The 22,605-nt window shown below is 47.8% G+C and overlaps 2 protein-coding genes across 2 annotated transcripts in view; both read right to left on the bottom strand.

Moving 5' to 3' along the window:
* The window catches only part of LOC144605582 (S-adenosylhomocysteine hydrolase-like protein 1), a 63,288-nt gene extending 59,871 nt beyond the window's left edge, over positions 1-3,417 (bottom strand). The window contains exon 1 of the mRNA XM_078421013.1: positions 3,047-3,417. Coding sequence (XP_078277139.1) covers positions 3,047-3,283 — 237 coding nt within the window. The 5' untranslated portion in view covers positions 3,284-3,417. The remainder of the gene's footprint in view (positions 1-3,046) is intronic.
* A 3,528-nt stretch (positions 3,418-6,945) lies between these two features.
* LOC144605340 (glutathione S-transferase Mu 3-like) lies at positions 6,946-21,226 on the bottom strand. The gene is made up of 8 exons (XM_078420474.1): positions 21,073-21,226; positions 16,220-16,295; positions 15,047-15,111; positions 12,452-12,533; positions 11,277-11,377; positions 7,921-8,016; positions 7,309-7,419; positions 6,946-7,114 (listed from the first exon to the last, which is right to left on the bottom strand). Exons 1-8 carry the CDS (start codon positions 21,106-21,108, stop codon positions 7,025-7,027), a joined length of 657 nt encoding a protein of 218 aa, XP_078276600.1. The 5' UTR covers positions 21,109-21,226; the 3' UTR covers positions 6,946-7,024.
* Between the last annotated feature and the right edge of the window lie 1,379 nt (positions 21,227-22,605).

Here is a 22,605-nt window from a genome sequence, read left to right on the forward strand (position 1 = left end):
TTTTTGCACACCTTCACAAGTCACTGGAGCAGAATTAGGCCATTCAGTCCATCAAGTCTATTCAATCATGTCTGATCCATCTTTCCCTCTCAACCTCATTGTCCTTCCTTCTCCCCATAACTCCTGACACCCTTACTCATCGAGAATCTGTCAATCTCCATCTTAAAAATATCAATGACTTGGCCTCCACACCTATCTGTGGTAATAAATTCCGCAGATACACCACACTCTTCTTCTTTCTAAAGGTACGCCCTTTTATTCTGAGGCTGTGACCTCTGGACCGAGACTCCCCCACTAGTGGAAACATCCGCTCCACATCCACTCTATCCAGGCCTTTCACTATTCGGTAAGTTTCAATGAAGTCCCTCCTCATCCTTCAAAACTTCAGTGAGTACAGGTCCAGTGCCGTCAAATGTTCATCATAACCCAATCATCCCCAGGTTCATTCTCGTAAACTCCCTCTGCACACTCTTGCTAGGCAGAAGAACCAGTTTCGATACTGTATGAACCTATAACTACACTTTCAAGCTGTAAGTGGCCACCGTTTAAGAATAAGGGGTAGGCCATTTAGAACGGAGATGAGGAAAAACTTTTTCAGTCAGAGAGTTGTAAATCTGTGGAATTCTCTGCCTCAGAAGGCAGTGGAGGCCAATTCTCTGAATGCATTCAAGAGAGAGCTGGATAGAGCTCTTAAGGATAGCGGAGTCAGGGGGTATGGGGAAAAGGCAGGAACGGGGTACTGATTGAGAATGATCAGCCATGATCACATTGAATGGCGGTGCTGGCTCGAAGGGCCGAACGGCCTACTCCTGCACCTACTGTCTATTGTAATAAGACAATATAAATAATTAAAAATTTCAGTTTAATTAAATTATTTTCGATATCCCAGGAATGAAATAATGGGGCCAAATAACATCATTATAAAGTGCGAACTAATTAAAAAAAAAAATATATATACATATAGCAAAACAGATAAATTCCCGAGTCATACAAGAGTGAATGTTACTCAGAAAGATGACTCAATTTTCATTACTTTGCTTCACATTTTACAGTTGCATTGAAAGTGAAGTAGGAAAATAAAAAGATCCCCTTGCAACACTTCTCTCCCTGCAACATTCAGTCTTTTTCCATAACGGAACAGGATACCTTCCGCAGCCATAATGAGTAAGAAATGTGATAAGTTACAAAAAATAAATCAGGATGTGAAACAATAAAGAGAAATGTGGGCGAGGTGGGGTGGGCGAGAGAGAGCGTGGGTGGGAGACAGCGTGGGTGGGTGGGGGGGAGAGAGCGTGGGTGGGTGGGGGGGAGAGAGCGTGGGTGGGTGGGGGGGAGAGAGCATGGGTGGGGGAGAGTGTGGGTGGGGGGGAGAGAGCATGAGTGGGTGGGGGGAGAGAGCGTGGATGGGTGGGGGAGAGAGCGTGGATGGGTGGGGGGAGAGAGCGTGGGTGGGTGGGTGGAGGGGAGAGAGCGTGGGTGGGTGGGTGGGGGGGAGAGAGCGTGGGTGGGTGGGGGGAGAGAGCGTGGGTGGGTGGGGGGAGAGAGCATGGGTGGGCAGGGGGGATAGAACGCGGGTGGGGGAGAGAGCGCGGGTGGGGGGGAGAGAGCGCGGGTGGGGTAGGAAGAGAGAGTGGAGAGAGGGTGTGGGGGGAGAAAGGGTAGGGAGGAGGGTGGGAGAGAGAGTGCAGGGAGGAACAGAGGGTGGAGGGAAGGGGGTGGGGATGGGGGAGAGAGGGTGGGGATGAGGGGGTGGGGAAGGGGGAGAGAGGGGGTGGGGAGGTGGAGATAGAGTGGAGAGGGTGGGGATGGGGGTGAGGTGGTGGTGGGGAAGGGGGAGAGAGGGTGGAGGGGGTGGGGATGGGGAGAGAGGGTGGGGAAGGGGGAGAGAGAGTGGAGGAAGAGACGGGTGAGGGGGTGGGGATGAGGGAGAGGGGGGTGGTGAAGGGGGAGATGGTAGAGAAGGGGAGAGGGTGGAGGGGGTGGGGAAGGGGGAGAGGGTGGGGAAGGGGAGAGGGTGGGGAAGGGGAGAAGGTGAGGAAGAGAGGGTGAAGGGGGAGAGAGGGTGGAGGGGGTGGGGATGGGGAGAGAGGGTGGGGAAGGGGAGAAGGTGGGGAAGAGAGGGTGAAGGGGAGAGAGGGTGGGGATGGGGAGAGAGGGTGGGGAAGGGGGAGAGAGAGTAGAGTGGAGGAAGAGACGGGTGAGGGGATGAGGGAGAGGGGGTGGTGAAGGGGGAGATGGTAGAGAAGGGGAGAGAGGGTGGAGGGGGTGGGGAAGGGGGAGAGGGTGGGGAAGGGGAGAAGGTGGGGAAGGGGAGAAGGTGGGGAAGAGAGGGTGGAGGGGGAGAGAGGAGGGGGTGGGGGAGGGGGAGAGAGGAGGGGGTGGGGAAGGGGGAGAGAGGATGGGGAGGGGGGAGAGAGGGTGGGGGGGGTGGGGGAGAGAGGGTGGAGGGGGTGGGGAAGGGGGAGAGAGGGTGGGGGGGGGGTGGGGAAGGGGGAGAGAGGGTGGGGGGGGGTGGGGAAGGGGGAGAGAGGGTGGAGGGGGTGGGGAAGGGGGAGAGAGGGTGGAGGGGGTGGGGGAGAGAGGGTGGAGGGGGTGGGGAAGGGGGAGAGGGTGGGGAAGGGGAGAAGGTGGGGAAGAGAGGGTGGAGGGGGAGAGAGGGTGGAGGGGGAGAGAGGAGGGGGTGGGGAAGGGGGAGAGAGGATGGGGAGGGGGGAGAGAGGGTGGAGGGGGTGGGGAAGGGGGAGAGAAGGTGGAGGAGGTGGGGAAGGGGGAGATGGAGTGGAGGAAGACGTGGGTGAGTGAGAATGATCACTGCTCACAAATGTGATGGGGTTTGGGGATACCAAGGGCAGAGTGAGGCCGATCACGCATGCGCGCCGTCCGCAGGGGGCCCTGGGAGCTGTGGTCCATGCGGGCGCCACAAGGCGGCGACACGGGGCAGGGGAACTACAGCTCCCACAGGGCAGCAGGGCCGTCCTTCCCCCGGACCGCCGGCTGCCCGCCCGCCCGCCCGCCCGCCCGCCCGCCGCGCCACCCTCACACTCACCTTCTTCACAGGTTTGTGCGCGGCGATGGCGCCGCTGTCGTTGCTGAAGACGGCCAGATTGGGCTCTTTCTGCGCCTCGGGGCTGAGGGAGAACTTGTCCGCCTCCGCCTTGGTCTTCTCGCCGCCCTGCGCCCGCTCGGCGTTGGCGTTCTCCTTCACCTCCTTGGCCTTCAGCGCCTCCTTCACCCCTCTCGCCTCCACCGGCACGGACAGACCTTTCTTCAGCAGTTCCGCCATGGCTCCGGTTCGCTGTCTCTCTCCGACTCTCTAGCTGCAGACTCCGACCTTCTGCCTCTCACCGCTCCGAGTGCAGCTGTGGCGGCGGCGGCAGAGGCGACCAACTCCACCGTCCGTCATCGAGCTCCGCCCCTCTCGCGTCGTGCGTGCCCTAACCCTGCGTCACCCTCCCTGCCAACACTCTGCGTCTGACATCACTGCCTTTCCCTGCCAACACTCTGCGTCTGACATCACTGCCTTTCCCTGCCAACACTCTGCGTCTGACATCACTGCCCCTCCCTGCCAACACTCTGCGTCTGACATTAACGCGCAAGCCCCTCCCTGCCAGCACACGGTGTCGAACGTCAGACCCTTTCCCTGCCAGCACTCTGCGTCTGACGTCAACGCGCAGGCACCACCTTGCCAGCACTCTGCGTCTGACGTCATCGTTCCTCCCTGCCAGCATTCTGCGTCTGACGTCGACACGTGGGTTCCTCCCATCAAAAAAGTTACCCTCAGCTTTGCAACTTTCAGAAGAAATAACTTTTGCAAGAGTGGAAATAAGAAACACTCGCTGTTGGCCTCTAAATGCTGATGACAATATTTGGTTTAGAACTTTTTTTGTGTGTATTTTTGATGCATTCATTTTTTAGATGTACTTATTTTAGAACTATCCATCAGGAATACATAAAGGTATAAAGTACACACAAGGTACATGCTGCCTGACCCGCTGAGTTACTCCAGCACTGCGTTTTTCTTTAATGAATCAGGTACAAGATGCAAGTTCTGACAAAGGATCTTCGAGCTGAAACATTGACTCTGATCTTCTCCCCACAGATGGCGCTGGACCTGCTGAGCATTTCATTTTAGATTTCCCGCACATGCGGTAGTTTTGATTTAAAACGGGATTTGTGCAAAGTAAAAGGTTTTGGCGTCAACTGGACCATCCTATCAACAACTTGGCCTTCATATGGATCTGATAGAAACATATAAAATTCTTAAGGGGTTGGAGAGGCTAGATGAGGGAAGATTGTTCCTGATGTTGGGGAAGTCCAGAACCAGGGGTCACAGCTTAAGGATAAGGGGGAAGTCTTTTAGGACCGAGATGAGAAAACATTTCTTCACAGAGAGTGGTGAGTCTGTGGAATTCTCTGCCACAGAAGGTAGTTGAGGCCAGTTCATTGGTTATATTTAAGAGGGAGTTAGATGTGGCCCTTTTTGCTAAAGGGATCAGGGGGTATGGAGAGAAGGCAGGTACAGGTTACTGAGCTGAATGATCAGCCATGATCATATTGAATGGCGGTGCAGGCTCGAAGGGCCGAATGGCCTACTCCTGCACCTATTTTCTATGTTTCTATAACAAGAGGATTTCAGTATAGGAGTAAAGAGGTTCTTCTGCAGTTGTATTGGGCCCTGGTAAGACCACATCTGGAGTATTGTGTACAGTTTTGGTCTCCTCATTTGAGGAAGGACATCCTTGCAATTGAGGCAGTACAGCGTAGGTTCACGAGATTGATCCCTGGGATGGTGGGACTGACATATGAGGAAAGATTGAAAAGACTAGGTTGTATTCACTGGAGTTTAGAAGGATGAGAGGGGATCTTATAGAAACATAAATTTATAAAAGGACGACAAGCTAGATGCAGGAAAAATGTTCCCAATGTTGGGCGAGTCCAGAACCTGGGGTCAGTCTTAGAATAAAGGGGAGGCCATTTAAAACTGTGAGAAAAACTTTTTCACCCAGAGTTGTGAATTTGTGGAATTCTCTGCCACAGAAGGCAGTGGAAGCCAAATCACTGGATGGATTTAAGAGAGAGTTAGATAGAGTTTTAGAGGCTAGTAGAATCAAGGGATATAGGGAGAAGGCAGGCACGGGGTAACGATTGGGGACGATCTGCCATGATCACAATGAATGCCGGTGCTGGCTTGAAGGGCCGAATGGCCCCCTCCTGCACCTATTTTCTATGTTTCTATGGGAGCGTTCCTGAGCTGTTATCTACCTCATTGGAGACCCGAGGACTATCTTTAATCAGACTTTACCTTGCACTAAACATTGTACCCTTTATCTTGTATCTGTACAGTGTGGACAGCTCGATTGTAATCATATATCGTCTTTCCGCTGACTGGGTAGCACGCAACAAAAAAGCTTTTCACTGTACCTCAATATACGTGACAATAAACTAAACTATCCCTCAACGCGTTAATCAATAGAAGTGGTCAACAAAAGTACACAGGGGTCGAAGAAGGGTCTCGACTCAGTCTAAAGAATGGTCCCGAAACGTCACCCATTCCTTCTCTCCCGAGATGCTGCCTGACCTGATGAGTTACTCCAGCATTTTGTGAATAAAAACCTTCGATTTGTACCAGCATCTGCAGTTATCTTCTTATACACAGGGGTCGAGTTTAGTTCCGAGACACAACACGGAACCAGGCCATTTGGGCCACCGAGTCAGTGCCCAGCGATCACCATACACTAGCATTATCCTACACACACCAGGGACAATTTACACTCTTTAACGAAGCCAATTTTATCTGCAAACCTGTACATCTTTAGTTTGGGAGGAAACTAGAGCACCCGGGGAAAGCCCAGGCAGTCACAGGGAGAAAGTACAAACTCTGTACCGACAGCACCCACAATCAGGATCGAATCCGAGTCTCTCGCGCTGTAAGACAGCAACTCTACCACCATGCCACCCCCTCAGTTAACAGGAGTGTGCCGGACCCTGGAATGTGGATGAAGTTGTGAATCATTTGCAATTATTGAAGGGCACAGTTCGAAAGGTCAGCATCAATCAAGCTTTGAAGAATTGGACATAGATAACGGTGGTGGTAACCAGGAGACAGGGCTGACGTACCCAATTAGCTGCAGGTAGTACACACAGTTTTTGTTTAAATAACTACACAAGGTCAGGCAGGATACAAACTCCAAAGCACGAGACTCAATTTCTGCCAGCACTCGGGAAAACAACTGGATTCATCAGCAAAGGTATAGGATTACAGAACACCTGTAAAAGGTGGTGGCACGGTGGCACAGCAGTGGAGTTGCCTTACAGCGCCAGAGACCCGGGTTCAATCCTGACTACAGGTGCTGTCTGTACAGTTTGCACGTTCTCCCCATGACCATGTGGGTCTCCCCCCACATTCCAAAGATGTGTAGGTTTGTAGGTAATTGGCTTCTGTAAATTATACCTCGTGTGTAGGATAGAACTACTGCGCAGGCCATTCGTTCCACTGAGCAGGCCATTCGTTCCACTGCACAGGCCATTCGTTCCACTGAGTCCATGCCGACCAGGGAACTCAGTGGAACGAATGGACTGGTCGGCATGGACTCAGTGGAACGAATGGCCTGTTTCCACGCTGTGCCTTTAAACTAAACTGAAATAATTGAGTAAAGTTTCACCAAAAACTCTCTGCTCCAGACTACTTGACAGCTTGGTCCAGAAATAATCCAAAAGATATAGAAACAAGGAACTACAGAAGCTGATTTACCAAGACATAAAATGCTGGAGTAACTCAGCGGGTCAGGTAGCATCTCTGGAGTACATGGATAAATTCTTCACAGTCCCGACCCGAAATGTCACCGATCTATAATCCAAGGGACCTGTATTCTAGGGAAAAGGTGAGTGGGTTGCTCATAGCATCAAGGCAACGGTAGATCAGAAAGAGAAACATTAGGCAAAACCTTACTAACTAATTTCATTCTTTATTAGAGCCACAAAACCCTTGTACATTTGCAGGATCTGGCAGGAGGACCAAATTCCCTCACTTGTTGCCCCACTTGGCCATCCGGTTGTTGAATGGACCCTTCATAAAGCGGTCAGATTTCATGTAGGCTGCAATCTTGTCCAAGGCCTGCACAGGAAAGAAATCGTTTGGTCACCATTCTTAATTGTTAACTGTGTTTGTGTTGTCATTTGTGAGCGGAGCACCAAGGCACATTCCTTGTATATGCACATACTTGGCCGATAAACTTATTCATTCGTTCATTCATCTCAGAAGACTTTTTAAAAAGAAAAAGCCAACTTGCTTTAATCTATAATCCTTACCTCAAAACGGGTGATAAAATCTTTTAGGTTCTTATGTTCGTCCAAACACTTGGGTTCAAACACAACATGCTCGTCAAGGAGTTCATACATGAGAAAATCTACAAAAGTGATCTGAGAAAAGAAAGTAAAAATTACATTGTGAAGGTTGCTTGATCCAAACACACAGTCTGGATGAAAGATTCTCGCTTCAAACTCATTTGACTTCATTAACTAGGGTACAGAATAAAAGTATATGCTGTTATGAGGGGCTTAGAGAGGGTAGACAGTCAAAACCTTTAACCCCCCCAAACAGGCCTGGATAGAGTGGATGTGGAGAGGATGTTTCCACTAGTGGACGAGTCTAGGACCAGAGGTCATAGCCTCAGAATTAAAGGTCGTTCCTTTAGGAAGGAGATGAGGAGTAGTTTCTTTAGTCAGGGGGTGGTGAATCTGTGGAATTCATTGCCACTGAAGGCTGTGGAGGCCGTCAGTGGATAGTTTTAAGGCAGAGAGAGATCAATTCTCGATTAGTACAGGTGTCAGGGGTTATGGGGAGAAGGCAGGAGAAAGGGATTAGGAGGGAGAGAGATCAGCCATGATTGAATGGTGGAATATTGATGGGCAGAAACTTACATTGTCACCTGCAAACCAAGATCTTTTCCCCAGAAACTCGGAGAACTGCTTCAAAATAGCCGGCAGATCCTTCAGATAAGTGGGCTTCAATTTTTCCTGTATCAGTCACAAAGAACAAGGGACACAACCTGTAATGATCTGAATAAGCTTGCACTCAAGAGTAAACAAAGACTGCCTTTTATTATCTTACTTGAGGGAAGACCAAGTTTCAAAGTCTAAACCCGACAGTAACATTTATTTCATTTGATCTTGTAGTGCACAAAGTTGGATTTTGTTCAAAGTTGCGAAACACTTCAGGGTTAAAAGTGCCTATCCTTTTTCATGCTTGCTAAATTTAATTTAATTGATGAATTAAAAGTTACAGCATGAAAACAGGTCCTTTGGTCCACTAAGTCCACACCAACCATTGTTCACCCCGTTCACATTAGTTCCATGTTATCCCACTTTCACATCCACTCCCTACACACCAGGAGAAATTTAGAGACCAATTAACCTACAAACCTGCACGCCCTTGGGATGTGGGAGGAAACCGGAGCATCTGGAGGAGACCCACATGGTTCCAGGGAGAAGGTTCGAATTCTCAGACAGCACCCGAGGTCAGGATCAAACCTATGTTTTGTTTAGTTTAGGGAAACAGGCCCTTTGGCACACTGAGTCCGCACCAACTATCGATCACCCATAAGCTAGTTCTATCCTATTACTAGGGACAATTTACCAAAGCCAGTTAACCTGCAAACCTGTGTGTCTTTTGAATCTGGGATGAAACCGGAGCACCCGGAGAAAACCCAGTCACAGGGAGAATGTGTAAACTCCATACAGACAGCACCCATAGTCAGGATCGAACTGGGTTCTCTGACGCTTTAAGGCAGCAACTCCACCAGCGCGCCATGTCTCTGGGTTTCCCCCCGGGTGCTCCGGTTTCCCCCCACATCTCAAACACGTGCGGGTTTGTAGGATAATTGGCTTCATTCCTGCTAATTAAAGCAAGTGATCACGGTGTATAATTGTCAGGTATAATTGTAAATTATCCCTGGTGTGTGTAGGAGAGTGTTAGTGTGCGCGGATCGCGGGTCGGCATGGACTCGGTGGGCCGAAGGGCCTGTTTCCCCGCAGTATCTCTCAACTAAACTTGAATGAGCAACAGAAAGCATGTAGAGTTGGGAAGAGCAGATGAGGGGGGGTTGCTGGCGCCTTCTCTCCATTATCAAGAAAGCAAGACTCGTTTCAATTGTTGATCGCAGAGAATCTGCATTGCCTGCTGCCCAAAAACTGGAGAGTGACCCCTCCCCAACCTCAGGTTTATTTGAAACTAGACCAAGTGGGCCCGTCCTCGTAGGGTTTCCATTGTAACCTGGGGAAATTGCTTTTTTCTTTAAAATAAGTTGTTTGTTTAAAAAAAATAAAAATCAATCTCAGTGGGGGGGGGGGGGGGGAAGAGGAGGAGGGGGGGCGGAGAGGAGGGGTGGTGGTGGAGAAGACGGGGGGGGTGGAGAGGGGTGGTGTCGGTGAGGAGGGGGGAATGGGGTGGGGGAGGGGAGGGGAGCGGGGAGAGGGAGCCACTGACACCATCCTTCCAGCGGCCATCTTCTTTCTCCTTCACTCCAAAATTCTTAAGGGGTTGGACAGGGTAGATGCAGGAAGATTGTTCCCGATGTTGGGGAAGTCCAGAACAAGGGGTCACAGTTTAAGGATAAGGGGGAAGTCTTTTAGGACCGAGATGAGAATGGTTTTTTCACACAGAGAGTGGTGAATCTGTGGAATTCTCTGCCACAGAAGGTAGTTGAGGCCAGTTCATTGGCTATATTTAAGAGGGAGTTAGATGTGGCCCTTGTGGCTAAAGGGATCAGGGGGTATGGAGAGAAGGCAGGTACGGGATAAGTCACCATTAATTTGACAAATCCTTCCGCTGTTACAACCTGTTAAGTTGTCGTCGTCATTTTATGGATCAATTCCAAGCAGTGGCACCACCTTGTAGGCATACTAACAACTGCAAGTGTTACCATGACACCTCCAGCCATTCTCAAGAGATCCGCGCGGCTCAGGATCAAATAACCTGCAGGGAGCTAACTTACTTTGACGTAATTAATTTTAATTAATATTTTATTCCGAGAGCTTCTCTCAAGCCACAACTTTGAAACTTTGTCGATTAAAAAACAATAACAGTAAGCAACCTAAAGCTTGATTAAGAGGCAAGTCTTGGGGAACATTTTAGACGTTTAGATTTTGCCACTTTCTCATCCAATTCCTACACATTGGGGAGCAATTTTTATTTTAATACTAGACCAAGTGGACACGTTGGGCCCAAACCTCTCCTGCATTGGTGCAGCACCCTCCCCTCCCCCCCCTGCCCCTCCCCACCCACTCCATCCCCCTTATCCTCCCTCCCTAGGAGATACATTTAAACTTTAAAATGTGAATAATTTCAAATATATAACACCAATTTCAATGAAACCTCTTCCATTAGCACCAAAAGGACAACGGTAAGGTGGACCTAAAATTGTCGCGCTATTGTGTGCCGTTTTGGCTGTAGTTCAGGAACAAACAAAAAAAATGTAGTATATAGATACATAGGGCCAATTAACCTACAAACCTGCATGTTCTTGGGAGCGTGGGAGGAAACCGGAGAACCCGGAGGAAACCCACGTGGTCACAGGGAGAATGTGCGAATTCCACACAGACAGCACCAGAGGTCAGGATCGAACCCGGGTCTCTGGCACTGCGAGGCAGTGGCTCTACCCGCCGTGCCACTGTTCATTGAACAACCAAGGTTCCCACTCTGCATAAATTCAAACATCATGGAAACAGGCCCTTTGGTCCAACCTGCCCATCCTACATCAAAAATCTTCTAACCCACCTCTCTAACACCAGGTCCCTCAGGTCGGCCGACTTGGGGCTACTCGCTATCCCGCGGTCTAGGCTTAAGCTCAGGGGTGACCGTGCTTTTGCGGTTGCAGCTCCTAGACTGTGGAACAGCATCCCTCTCCCCATCAGAACTGCCCCCTCCATCGACTCCTTTAAGTCCAGGCTCAAAACCTATTTCTACTCCCTAGCGTTTGAGGCTCATTGAGGAGGCGCTGTGAACTGTTTTGTATGTGCTGTTATGTTTGCGTGCTACTGTATGTTTCATTTTTTTCCAATCAGATGTACAGCACTTTGGTTAACGTGGGTTGTTTTTAAATGAGCTATACAAATAAAATTGACTTGACTTGACACTAATCCCACCTGCCAGCATTTGTCCCATATCCCTCTAAACCTTTCCAATCCATGTACCAGTCCATGTTTCTTACAAGAAGCTTCTTGCTTCAGAGCAAAACGAAAACCCGGGTTTTGGTGACTTAACAGGGTGAAAAACTCACAAAATCGGGGTTGTAGCACATTCGTGCAAAACCCATGCGGAAATCCATGGCCTGGTTCTCCAGCAGATCCACACGTATCTTCTCAGCGTCAGTCTTGGGAACTGTACAAAGGAATTCAGATAGTCTGATCCACATGAAACACCACAAGGAATTCAGAGCAGACTAATAGTGAAAGGCCAGGACAGAGAGGATGTGGAGAGGATATTTCCACTAGTGGGAGAGTCTGAGACCAAGAGGGCACAGCCTCAAAATAAAAGATACATTCCTTGAGGAAGAAGATGAGGAGTACTGTGTGCAGTTTTGGTCTCCAAATTTGAGGAAGGATATTCTTGCTATTGAGGGTATGCAGCGTAGGTTTACTAGGTTAATTCCAGGAATGGCAGGACTGACATATGTTGAAAGACTGGAGCGGCTAGGCTTGTACACACTGCAATTTAGAAAAATGAGAGGGGACCTTATCGAAACATATAAGATTATTAAGGGGTTGGACATGTTAGAGGCAGGAAACATGTTCCCAATGTTGGGGGAGTCCAGAACCAGGGGCCACAGTTTAAGAATAAGGGGTAGGCCATTTGGAACGGAGATGAGGAAAAACCTTTTCAGTCAGAGAGTTGTAAATCTGTGGAATTCTCTGCCTCGGAAGGCAGTGGAGGCCAATTTTCTGAATGCAGTCAAGAGAGAGCTTGATAGAGGATAGCGGAGTCAGGGGGTATGGGGAGAAGGCAGGAACAGGGTACTGATTTTGAATGATCAGCCATGATCACATTGAATGGTGGTGCTGGCTCGAAGGGCCGAATGGCCTACTCCTGCACCTATTGTCTATTGACAACAGTCGTACAAAACTGTACAATCCTACCACAACCAGAGAGCAGTCCTGAACTACTATATTCCTCATTGGAGACCCTTGGACTATCTTTGATCAAACTTTACTGGCTTTAACTTGCACTAAATGTTATTCCCTTATCATGTATCTACACACTGTAAATGGCTTCATGGTAATCCTGTATTGTCTTTCCACTACTGGATAGCACGCAACGAAAGATTTTCACTGTACCACGGCACACGAAGCAATAAACTGAACTGAACTGGATTGGAAACAGGGTAAATCCTACTTTGAATTAGAAACATACTGCTCAGTCCAGGAGAGTTTCACATGGCAAGGAGACCCATCTTACCAAGTTTGTTTTTCCTGGCAATGTGGCGCATAATAGCATTACTCTGAGAAATCTTTGTATCTCCATCGATCAAGTAAGGCAGCTAGAAAAAGAGAGAAACACAAGAGGTTAGAACAGGAGATAGGCAGCACGGTGGCGCAGCGGTAGAGTTGCTGCCTTACAGCGCCAGAGACCCAGGTTCGATCCTGACTACGGGTACTTGTCGGTGCGGAATCGGCGGTACGTTCTCTCTGTGACCGCGTGGGTTTTCTCCGGGTGCTCCGGTTTCCTCCCACACGCCAAAGACGTGCAGGTTGGTAGGTTAATTGGCCTCTGTAAAGTTAGTCTGAGTGGGTAGTGTACGGGGATTGCTGGTTGGCACGGACTCGGTGGGCCGAAGGGCCTGTTTCCATACAGCACCTCCAAACTAAACCTCTGCTTTAAACCTTTTCCCTCTCGCCTTAACGCGATGCCCTCTAGTGTCTGATTATTTATCCCCACTTTGGGAGGGGGAAAAAAAAGTTCTGATTGTCCACACTATCATGCCTCTCATAATTTTATTTCCTTCAAATCCTGCAATCCTTCAAATTTCCCCGGTGTGGGACAAATAAAGGAATATTATTATTATTATTATTCTATCAAGTCTCCCCTCAGTCTCCAACACTAAGATAACATAGCACTGGTGATCAATGTTCGCCGTGGACTTGGTGTCACAGGGCCTGTTTCCAAGCTGTATTTTTTAAATCAGCAAATTGTATCTAGAAGTTGGTGAGAAGGTCTATTTGTTTTGTGATAACTTCTAGTGACAACTTTCATGGGTTTTGTACAGAAATGCAGCAGCCAAAATTTCATAATATTTATGATTAAGGGCCAATTCAATGGCTTTGTGCTTCATAATTTGTTGGGTTTGGCACCCTAAGTCATCATGGCATGAAACAGGCCATTTGGCCCAACTTATCCATGCCGACCAAAATGCTGCATCTACGCCAGTCCCAACTGCCTGCGTTTGGCCCATATCCCTTGGCTACATCTCTGAAACATCGAAGGTTGAAGGGAGACTAGATAGAAGTGTATAAAATCATGAGATGAATAGATCGGGTAGATGCACAGGGTCTCTTGCCCAGAGTAGGTGAATTGAGGACTAGAGGACACAGGTTTAAGGTGAAGGGGAAAAGATTGAATAGGAATGTGAAGGGTAACTTTTTCACACAAAGGGTGGTGGGTGTATGGAAAAAGTTAGGAGAATGGAGATAGGAGGGAGAGATTGATCAGCCATGATTGAATGGCGGAGTAGACTTGATGGGCTGAATGGCCTCATTCTGCTCTTATCACATGATCTTATGATATGGATCACGTACCGTCCAATGAGATCAGTTTAACTTGGAATCATGTCTGGCACAGACCTTGTGGGCCGAAGGGCCCGTTCCTGTGCTGTACCGTTCTATGTTCTATTTTCAACCAAAATATGAAGCACATTTCTAATGTAGCACAATGATCGAAAGTGTTTCACGGCGGCTTTTAGGAAGCCAAGTCCACAAGGTGCTACTGTGGCAGACCTCTAAACAATGAGGTCGGATTGAGGGGAGGTTTGGGAGGGAGTTGCAGAGCCCGAGATATTGGTAGCTGGTAGAGTTTAATGTATTATTGAGTGCCTGAACAATTAGAGCAGGTGAGAAGATGCCCAAGTAAGCACCTTGATAAAATGCCGAGTAAAATGTCACGCATTTCCTGCCATGCCTAGCTGCACTCTTTAGACTTTAGAGACACAGCACGGAAACAGGCCCTTCGGCCCACCGAGTCCCTGCGTACACCAGCACAATCCTGCACACTAGGGACAATTTACAATTTTACCAAAGCCAATTAACCAACTACTTGGTTAATTCCCGGAATGGCGGGATTGTCATATGTTGAAAGACTGGAGCGACTAGGCTTGTATACACTGGAGTTTAGAAGGATAAGAAGAGATCTTATCGAAACGTATAAGATTATTAAGGGGTTGGACACATTAGAGGCATGAAACATGTTCCCAATGTTGGGGGAGTCCAGAACAAGGGGCCAGAGTTTAAGAATAAAGGGTAGGCCATTTAGACCTGAGATGAGGAAAAACCTTTTCAGTCAGAGTTGTGAATCTGTGTAATTCTCTGCCTCAGAAGGCAGTGGAGGCCAATTCTCTGAATGTATTCAAGAGAGAGCTAGATAGAGCTCTTAAGGATAGCGGAGTCAGGGGGTACGGGGAGAAGGCAGGAACGGGGTACTGATTGAGAATGATCAGCCATGATCACATGGCTCGAAGGGCCTCCTCCTGCACCTATTGTCTAACCATTAAAGCCATCATAAGCTTGAACCAAATTCTTTCATACACAAGGTGGTGGGTGCCTGGAACGCAGTGCCAGGGGTGGTGGTGGAGATAGATGCACGAGCTTTATTTAAGGAGGCTTTTAGATAGATAGGCACATGGAAGAGCAGGGAATGGAGGGATATGGATCACATGCAGGCAGAGGTGATTAATTTAACTTGGCATCATGTTCAGTACAGTCATTGTGGGCCGAAGGGCCCGTTCCTGTGCTGTGCCATGCAGAGTGTGGTGACTGATCACAGGCTGGTGTCAACACTTACGTTGGGAAAATCCAGTCCAAGTTTCGTCTTTACATCAATCCAGCCGCTTCGGTCATAAGTTGGAGCTTGAAACAAATCACATTCAACGTTACGTTTCGGAAAATACATCAGGTTTAGATTTGTTATTGTCACGTGAAGCGCGATTCAGCGAAAAGCTGTGTTGCCTGCTCCACAAACAGATAATACTATACATAAACACAATCAATCCAAACTCTGATACAAAAATTCTGCAGCACATTATCCAAGATGGCGTCCAGGCCAGGCGACTGTGTGTGTGTGTGTGTGTGTGTGTGTGTGTGTGTGTGTGTGTGTGTGTGTGTGTGTGTGCTGAACACAGAAGTGGATCGGCTATCACACATTACAATTGCTCAGCTCTTTTAAGTCTCTACTGCAACAGCAGCATTTCTTATTTTCACATTTTACCTTTTACTGATGTCTCTTTATTCTTTCCACCTCGTCAAATTAAAACGCACCCATTCTCTCACTCAGTTCTGATGAAGGTCACTGACCTGAAGCATCATCTCTCCACAAACGCTGCCCGGCCTGTTGACTACCCCAGCCCCTTTTTATTGCACACAGCGGACGGCTCGTTTGTAATCGTGTAGTCTTTCCACTGACGAGATAGCACGCAGCAAAAGCTTTTCACTGTACCTCAGTGCACGTGACAACAAACTACACAACAAACACTGATAGTTGATGAGACTAGGCAAACTTAAGTGACAAGCCATTTTAATTCAAGCTACCACAGAGCAGAAACGTCAAGTACAATGGCCTTTTAGTCCCACACACACACATTTTCTAAAATCTATCTAAACTCTTCTTAATGCCACTATCGTATCTGCCTCCACCACCACCCCTGGCAGCGTGTTCCAGGCACCCACCACCCTCTGTGTAAAGAAACTTTCCATGTACATCTCCTCTAAACTTTGATTATCTCACAAGCGCACACACATACATTCAGTCCTGCATACATTTACACCCACACACACGCCTTCGATGGTCTTTAGTCACACACGCGCACTGGAATGCGCGCACACCCATGCCTTCAACGGTCTTCAGTCACACACGCACACTGGAACACGCACAAACATGCCTTCGATGGTCTTGAGTTGTGCGCACACACGCGCCATCGATGGTCATCAGCCACACACACGCAAACGCGCAGCAACGTACCATCTCCACACGAGTAGAACTTCTCTTCGTAAGCCGTCCCGGTATGTTCCAAAAGCAAGCGGATTGGCTGTGCCAGCTGTGACAAGAAATTAAGAATCAGAACTAGTGGACCAGACACACTTCACACATCCCTGAAGAGCCTCACAAGCTATTTGGGCCACATGACAAACGGCAGCTAACTCGTGAATAGTAAGTTCCAAAAATAGTGCTAACAGCCAAAGATTGTGGTTTTGCTCATGTCGACAGATTCTAACTGAAATCTTCTCCATCAGTGCGACAGAAATGTAATAGTTCAGATTGATGATAATTCATCATACAGTCAACTCATAGTACACATTGAAGGCACAAAGTGCTGGAGTAACAGTGGCTGGCAGAGTTGCTGCCTCACTGCACCAGAGACACTGGTTCGATCCTGACTACGGGTGCTGTCTGTGCAGAGTTTGTAAGTTCTCCCTGTGACCACGTGGGTTTCTTCCGGGTGCTCCGGTTTTCTCCCACATCGCAAGGATGTGCTGGTTTGTAGGTTAATTAGTCGCTGGAACTTATCCCTAGTGTATAGGAAAAGTAGGATAATATTGAACTATGTGATATTGGTCAATGGTCAGCATAGACTCAGTGGGCCGAAAGACCTGCTTCCATGCTGTATCTCCAACTTAAACTAAACTCAGTGGGTTAGGCAGTATCTGTGGAGGACATGGATAGTTGACGTTTCAGGTCAGGGCCTTTTTTCAGATTGATTGCAGTTGGGGTGGGGGGGGGGTGGGGGAGAGTTGGAAGAGAGGAGGGGCAGGACAAGCCTGGCAAGTGATAGGTGGATACAGGTGAGGGGATATTTTGATAGGCAGATGATTGGACAAAGACCAGAGATGATAAGACAAAAAGTGCAAGTGTAAAAAGAGAACAAGGTCGTGGAAGGGCAAAATTAAAATCGGTCCGTAGAAGGGTCCCAACCCAAAACTCTGTCTTGTCCATTTCCCCTCAGATGTGACCTCTGTTGGTTCGGCAAAACAGATAATCCAGAAAGGCTCTGGAACAAAGGGAGCCGGGAAACCGGTGGTAGACCGACATGCACATGATTACAATCGAGCCATCCAGTGTCCAGACACAGGTTAAAGGAAATAACGTTTAGTGCAAGATAAAGTCCAATTAAAGATAGTCCAAGGGTGTCCAACGAGGTAGATGGGCAGTCAGGACCACTCCCTAGTTGGTGAGAGGACGTTTCAGTTACCTGATAACAGCTGAACCATGAAGTCTTGTAAATGAAACCAGGTTAGTTTTGTAGACGTGTACATTTGCTTCAGGAAGTAAAGCTCACCAAAGAAAGTAGCAAAATGAAGTGGAAATAGGAAGTGGGTTTGGGGAGGTGGGGCCATGGTGAAGAACAGTTTATTTCAGTTCACAAGACTTATTGGACACAGGGGACAGCAAGCAGATTATATTTTATCTTCTTGGCCACAGAATTTTAGACATACAGCACAGAATCCGGCCCTTCGGCCCACCGAGTCACACCGATCACCCCGTACACTAGTTACTTCGTACACACTAACGTGGGTTTGCTCCGGGATCTCCGGTTTCCTCCCACACCCCAAAGATGTGCAGGTTTGTAGGTCAATTGGCTTGGTAAAATTGTAAATTGTCCCTTGTGTGTGTAAGATAGTGTTAATGAGTGGGGATTGCTGGTTGTAGCAGACTCAGTGAGCTGAATGGCCTGTTTCCGCGCTGTATCTTTAAACTAAACTAGGAACAATTTATAATTTTACCAAAGCCAATTAACCTACAAACCTGTACGTTTTTGGAGTGTGGGAGGAAGCCAGGCAGAGATAGATAAGATTCTTGATTAGTACAGGTGTTAGAGGTTATGGGGAGAAGGCAGGAAAATGGGGTTAGGAGGGAGAGATAGATCAGCCATGATTGAAAGGCGGACGGAGTACACTTGATGGGCCGAATGGCCTAATTCTACTCCTATAACTATCCCATCACAGAGAAAACCCATGCAGACACAAAGGGAGAATGTACAGACTCCGTACAGACAGCACCCGTGGTCAGGATCGAATCAAGGTCTCTGGAGCTGCGAAACTCCACCACTGCGTTGCCCTGCTCTTGACACAATTAAAGGCATGCTGTATAAAACTATAACCATGGTTACTTTAAAACAATGTAATCCAAGGCAGAGAGGACTGCATCACTAGAAAAAGTTAATGATTTCAAAATGCTTTGAAGTTTCTTGGCACTGTTAACCCACACAATGACCTCAACTGAGAGAATTCCTGGTCATGCAGAACCAAGCAGCAGCCTGCTCAGAACAAAATTATTAGTTAGTAATCTGTGGATAAAGGAGAAAAGAAATAAGTGTACAGAAATAAAGATCTTCTTGTGCATCTAGTGTCAAATCTGGAGGGATGGATTCTGAAACAAACGAGAGATAGAGAGGGGATAAATTGATAGCACTAAACTATTTCAGCCATGTTCAGGAGCAGTTCCTTCCCAACACCATCAGGATCTTGAACACTCCAAACACCAACGAAACTGCAGATGCTGGTACAAATCGAAGGTATTACAAAATGCTGGAGTAACTCAGCATCTCTGGAGGGAAGGAATGGGTGACGTTTCGGGTCGAGAAGAAGGGTCTTGACCCGAAACATCACCCATTCCTTCTCTCCAGAGATGCTGCCTGACCCACTGAGTTACTCCAGCATTTTGTGATACCAACTGTAATAGGTGCTCCTCAACCTACGATGGGGTTACGTTCCGAGAAATCCATCGCAAACCGAAAATATCGTAAATCGAAATGCATTTAATGCGCCTGATCACATGGTCGGAAGCATTGCACCATCGTAAAGTCAAAATATCGCAAGTCGAAGCATCGTAAGTCGGGGAGCATCTGGTACTAGGAACTGTACTGTCTCAATTTATTCACAAAATGCTGGAGTAACTCAGCAGGTCAGGCAGCATCTCGGGAGAGAAGGAATGGGTGAGTTTTCGGGTCGAGACCCTTCAGCATCTGCAGTTATTTTCTTATACTACTGTACTGTCTCAGTTGGACCAATGGCTTCAGGCTTTTAGTTTTTGTTCTGCATTAATATGGGGGGAGGGGGGGGGGGGTGTAGGAAGGAACTGCGGATGCTGGCTCAAACCGAAAGTAGACACAAAAAGCTGGAGTAACTCTGTGGGACAGGCAGCATCTTCGGAGAGGAGGAACGGGTGATGTTTCGGGTCGGAAGAAGGGTCCCCGCCTGTCCCGCTGAGTTACTCCAGCTTTTTGTGTCTATCAAGAAATTGCAGATGCTGGTTATACCAAATACTGAAAATACTGGAGCATCTCAGGGGATCAGAAAATCATCTATCCATGTTCTCCAGAGATGCTGCCTAATCCACTAGATTGGTTTAATTTAGAATGACAGCATGGAAATAGGTCCTTCGGCCCACCATGTCCAACCAATCCGTTCACACTAGTTCTATCCCACACAGTACGGATAATTTATAGAAGCCAATTAAACAAAAAAAAACGGTCTTTGGGATGTGGGAAGAAACTGGAGCACCTGGAGGAAATCCCCACGTCATCACAGGGAGAATTTGCAAACCACAGGATCAAATCTAGGTCTCTGGCGCGGTAAGGCAACAAACGTCTCTCCCACTGCGCCCAATTAATGTTCAAACTGTTGGGTTGTGAACTACCCAAGCGGAATAGGAGGCGCTGTTCCTACGGTTTACATTGGACGACGTTGAAACAATGGAAGAGAGCCAAGCAAGAGAGACCATCTCACAGATTAAAAAGGGTGGAGGGTTTTTTGTAAAACAACAATTCAAAGACAAATTGCCCCAATTACGTTTTTGTTGTTCATTAACCTCAGCACTTTGCAATTCCCCACTGGCATAATTCCCCCGGGCAATCTCAGCGCTTCTTGTCTCCCCCCCGCCCCGCTTAAAAATTGTTACACCTTTAAAAAAAAAAATTATGGCGTCGTCGTCAAACTCGTTTTCTTTCTGCAGACACACAGCCAGTCCTGCTTGGCATTTCTTCCGTTGGGTTTAATACAAAGTTTAAACTGCACCGAGGTCGAATTACAAGTTTGCAGACATTTGTTGTGGGCGTGCACTAGTTCTTTGGTTATTCTCCAACCGCCCAAGTAAAAGCGGCAGAGACAGAAAGGATACAAAATGCAGGCACAAAGGAATTGCAGACGCTGATATCCTGTGCAAAACGCAAAATGCTACATTAACGAGTTAATCCTGTGCAAAACGCAAAATGAGTTAATGTTTTGCACAGGATATCAGCGTCTGCAATTCCTTTGTGCCTGCATTTATGGAAGGAATGCACGTACGACGTTTCGAGTAAAGTCGAAAAGAGTCCCGACCCGAAACGTCGTCTGTGCATTCTCTCCCCAGATGCTGCCCGACGCGTTGAGTTCCTCCAGCACTTTGTGTGCTTCCATACATTTTTTTTTTTAAAAAAGCCTTTGAAACAGACGCAATAACATTGAAAGAGTTGGTCGGCAGGAGCAGAATGTTGGAAAGAAAATATTGGACATGGGGTAATTACCCCCCCCCCCCCCCCCGCGGGTAATGCAAACAAAGGGCAACTATTAGCGCGTTAAAAATAAAATAATTAAAGCACGTTTAGTTTTGCAAACGAGATGTGCAGCGTGCAAGGCCCGGGCTGCGCTCGGATTGTGCAGACAATGAGCCCGGGAGCCCGGATCCCCGGGACCCGTTTGATTGACAAGTGTCCTGGACCAGGCTGATGATACAAGTTGATTTATTCACAAAATGCTGGAGTAACTCAGCAGGTCAGGCAGCATCTCGGGTGACGTTTCGGGTCGAGACCCTTCTTCAGACAAGTTGCTGGTTCTTACCCCGCGGATGTCCCAGTAGCCCAGTGTCATCGCCATGATTAAGATTGCAACTGCACTTTCCGACCTCCCCGTCGACAATCCGTGCAACACTGACCAAGCGCCGCCTCCTCGCACCGCGTTATAAACCCAACTCTCATCTGCAGGCCAGCTATAGTATTGCCTAGAGTTTGCAAGATGCTCCAGAATTCATGCATTTCACATCAAAATCACAAACGGCACTTCAGAGATTTTTTAATTGGCCAGTTCACTTCTTTGCACCTTTGTCTTTGGGTATTTTTTAAATTCTCTTTTGATGCATACAGAGGTTTTATTTAAAGCGAGACTACAATTGGTCGTTTATTCACAAAATGCTGGAGTAACTCAGCAGGTGAGGCAGCATCACAGGAGAGAAGGAATGGGTGACGATTGGGGTCGAGATCCTTCTTCAGTCTCCTGAGATGCTGCCTGACCTGCTGAGTTACTCCAGTATTTTGTGAATAAATACCTTCGATTTGTACCAGCATCTGCAGTTATTTTCTTACACTACAATTGGTCGTGTTGGTCTTCATAACAAGAGGAGTTGAGTATAGGAGCAAAGAGGTCCTTCTGCAGTTGTATAGCGCCCTAGTGAGACTGCACCTGGAGTACTGTGTGCAGTTTTGGTCTCCAGATTTGAGGAAGGATATTCTTGCTATTGAGGGCGTGCAGCGTAGGTTTACTGGGTTAATTCCCGGAATGGCGGGACTGACATATGTTGAAAGACGAGCGGCTAGGCTTGTATACACTGGAATTTAGAAGGATGAGAGGGGATCTTATCGAAACACATAAGATTATTAAGGGGTTGGACACATTAGAGGCAGCAAACATGTTCCCAATGTTGGGGGAGTCCAGAACCAGGGGCCACAGTTTAAGAATAAGGGGTAGGCCATTTAGAACGGAGACGAGGAAAAACTTTTTCAGTCAGAGTTGTAAATCTGTGGAATTCTCTGCCTCAGGATGCAGTGGAGGCCAATTCTCTGAATGCATTCAAGAGAGAACTAGATAGAGCTCTTAAGGATTGCGGAGTCAGGGGGTATGGGGAGAAGGCAGGAACGGGGTACTGATTGAGAATGATCAGCCATGATCACATTGCTGGCTCGAAGGGCCGAATAGCCTACTCCTGCACCTATTGTCATCTTTTCCTGATTCAATCATGGTTACCTATTCAGACACAACTGAAACACAAAATTATATAGAAATTGGGATGTTCTGTAACGATTGTAGAAGACATTGGTGAGTCCATATCGGGAATATTGTGTTCAGTTTTTGTCAACCTGTTATAGGAAAGATGTTAAGCTAGAAAGAGTAAAGAGATTTACGACAATGTTGCCAGAACCCAGGTCACGAGGGCCTGAGCTATTGGGAGAGGTTGGGCAAGCTAGGACTTTATTCCTTAGAGCGCAGGAGGATGAGGGGTGATATTCTAGAGTTGTATAAGATCATGAAGGGAATATATAGAGCAGATACACCGAGGAGAATCATGAGCCAGAAAACATAGGTTTAAGGTGAAAGAAA

The sequence above is a fragment of the Rhinoraja longicauda genome, chromosome 24 (genome assembly GCF_053455715.1).
Source record: "Rhinoraja longicauda isolate Sanriku21f chromosome 24, sRhiLon1.1, whole genome shotgun sequence".
Taxonomy (NCBI): Eukaryota; Metazoa; Chordata; class Chondrichthyes; order Rajiformes; family Arhynchobatidae; genus Rhinoraja; species Rhinoraja longicauda.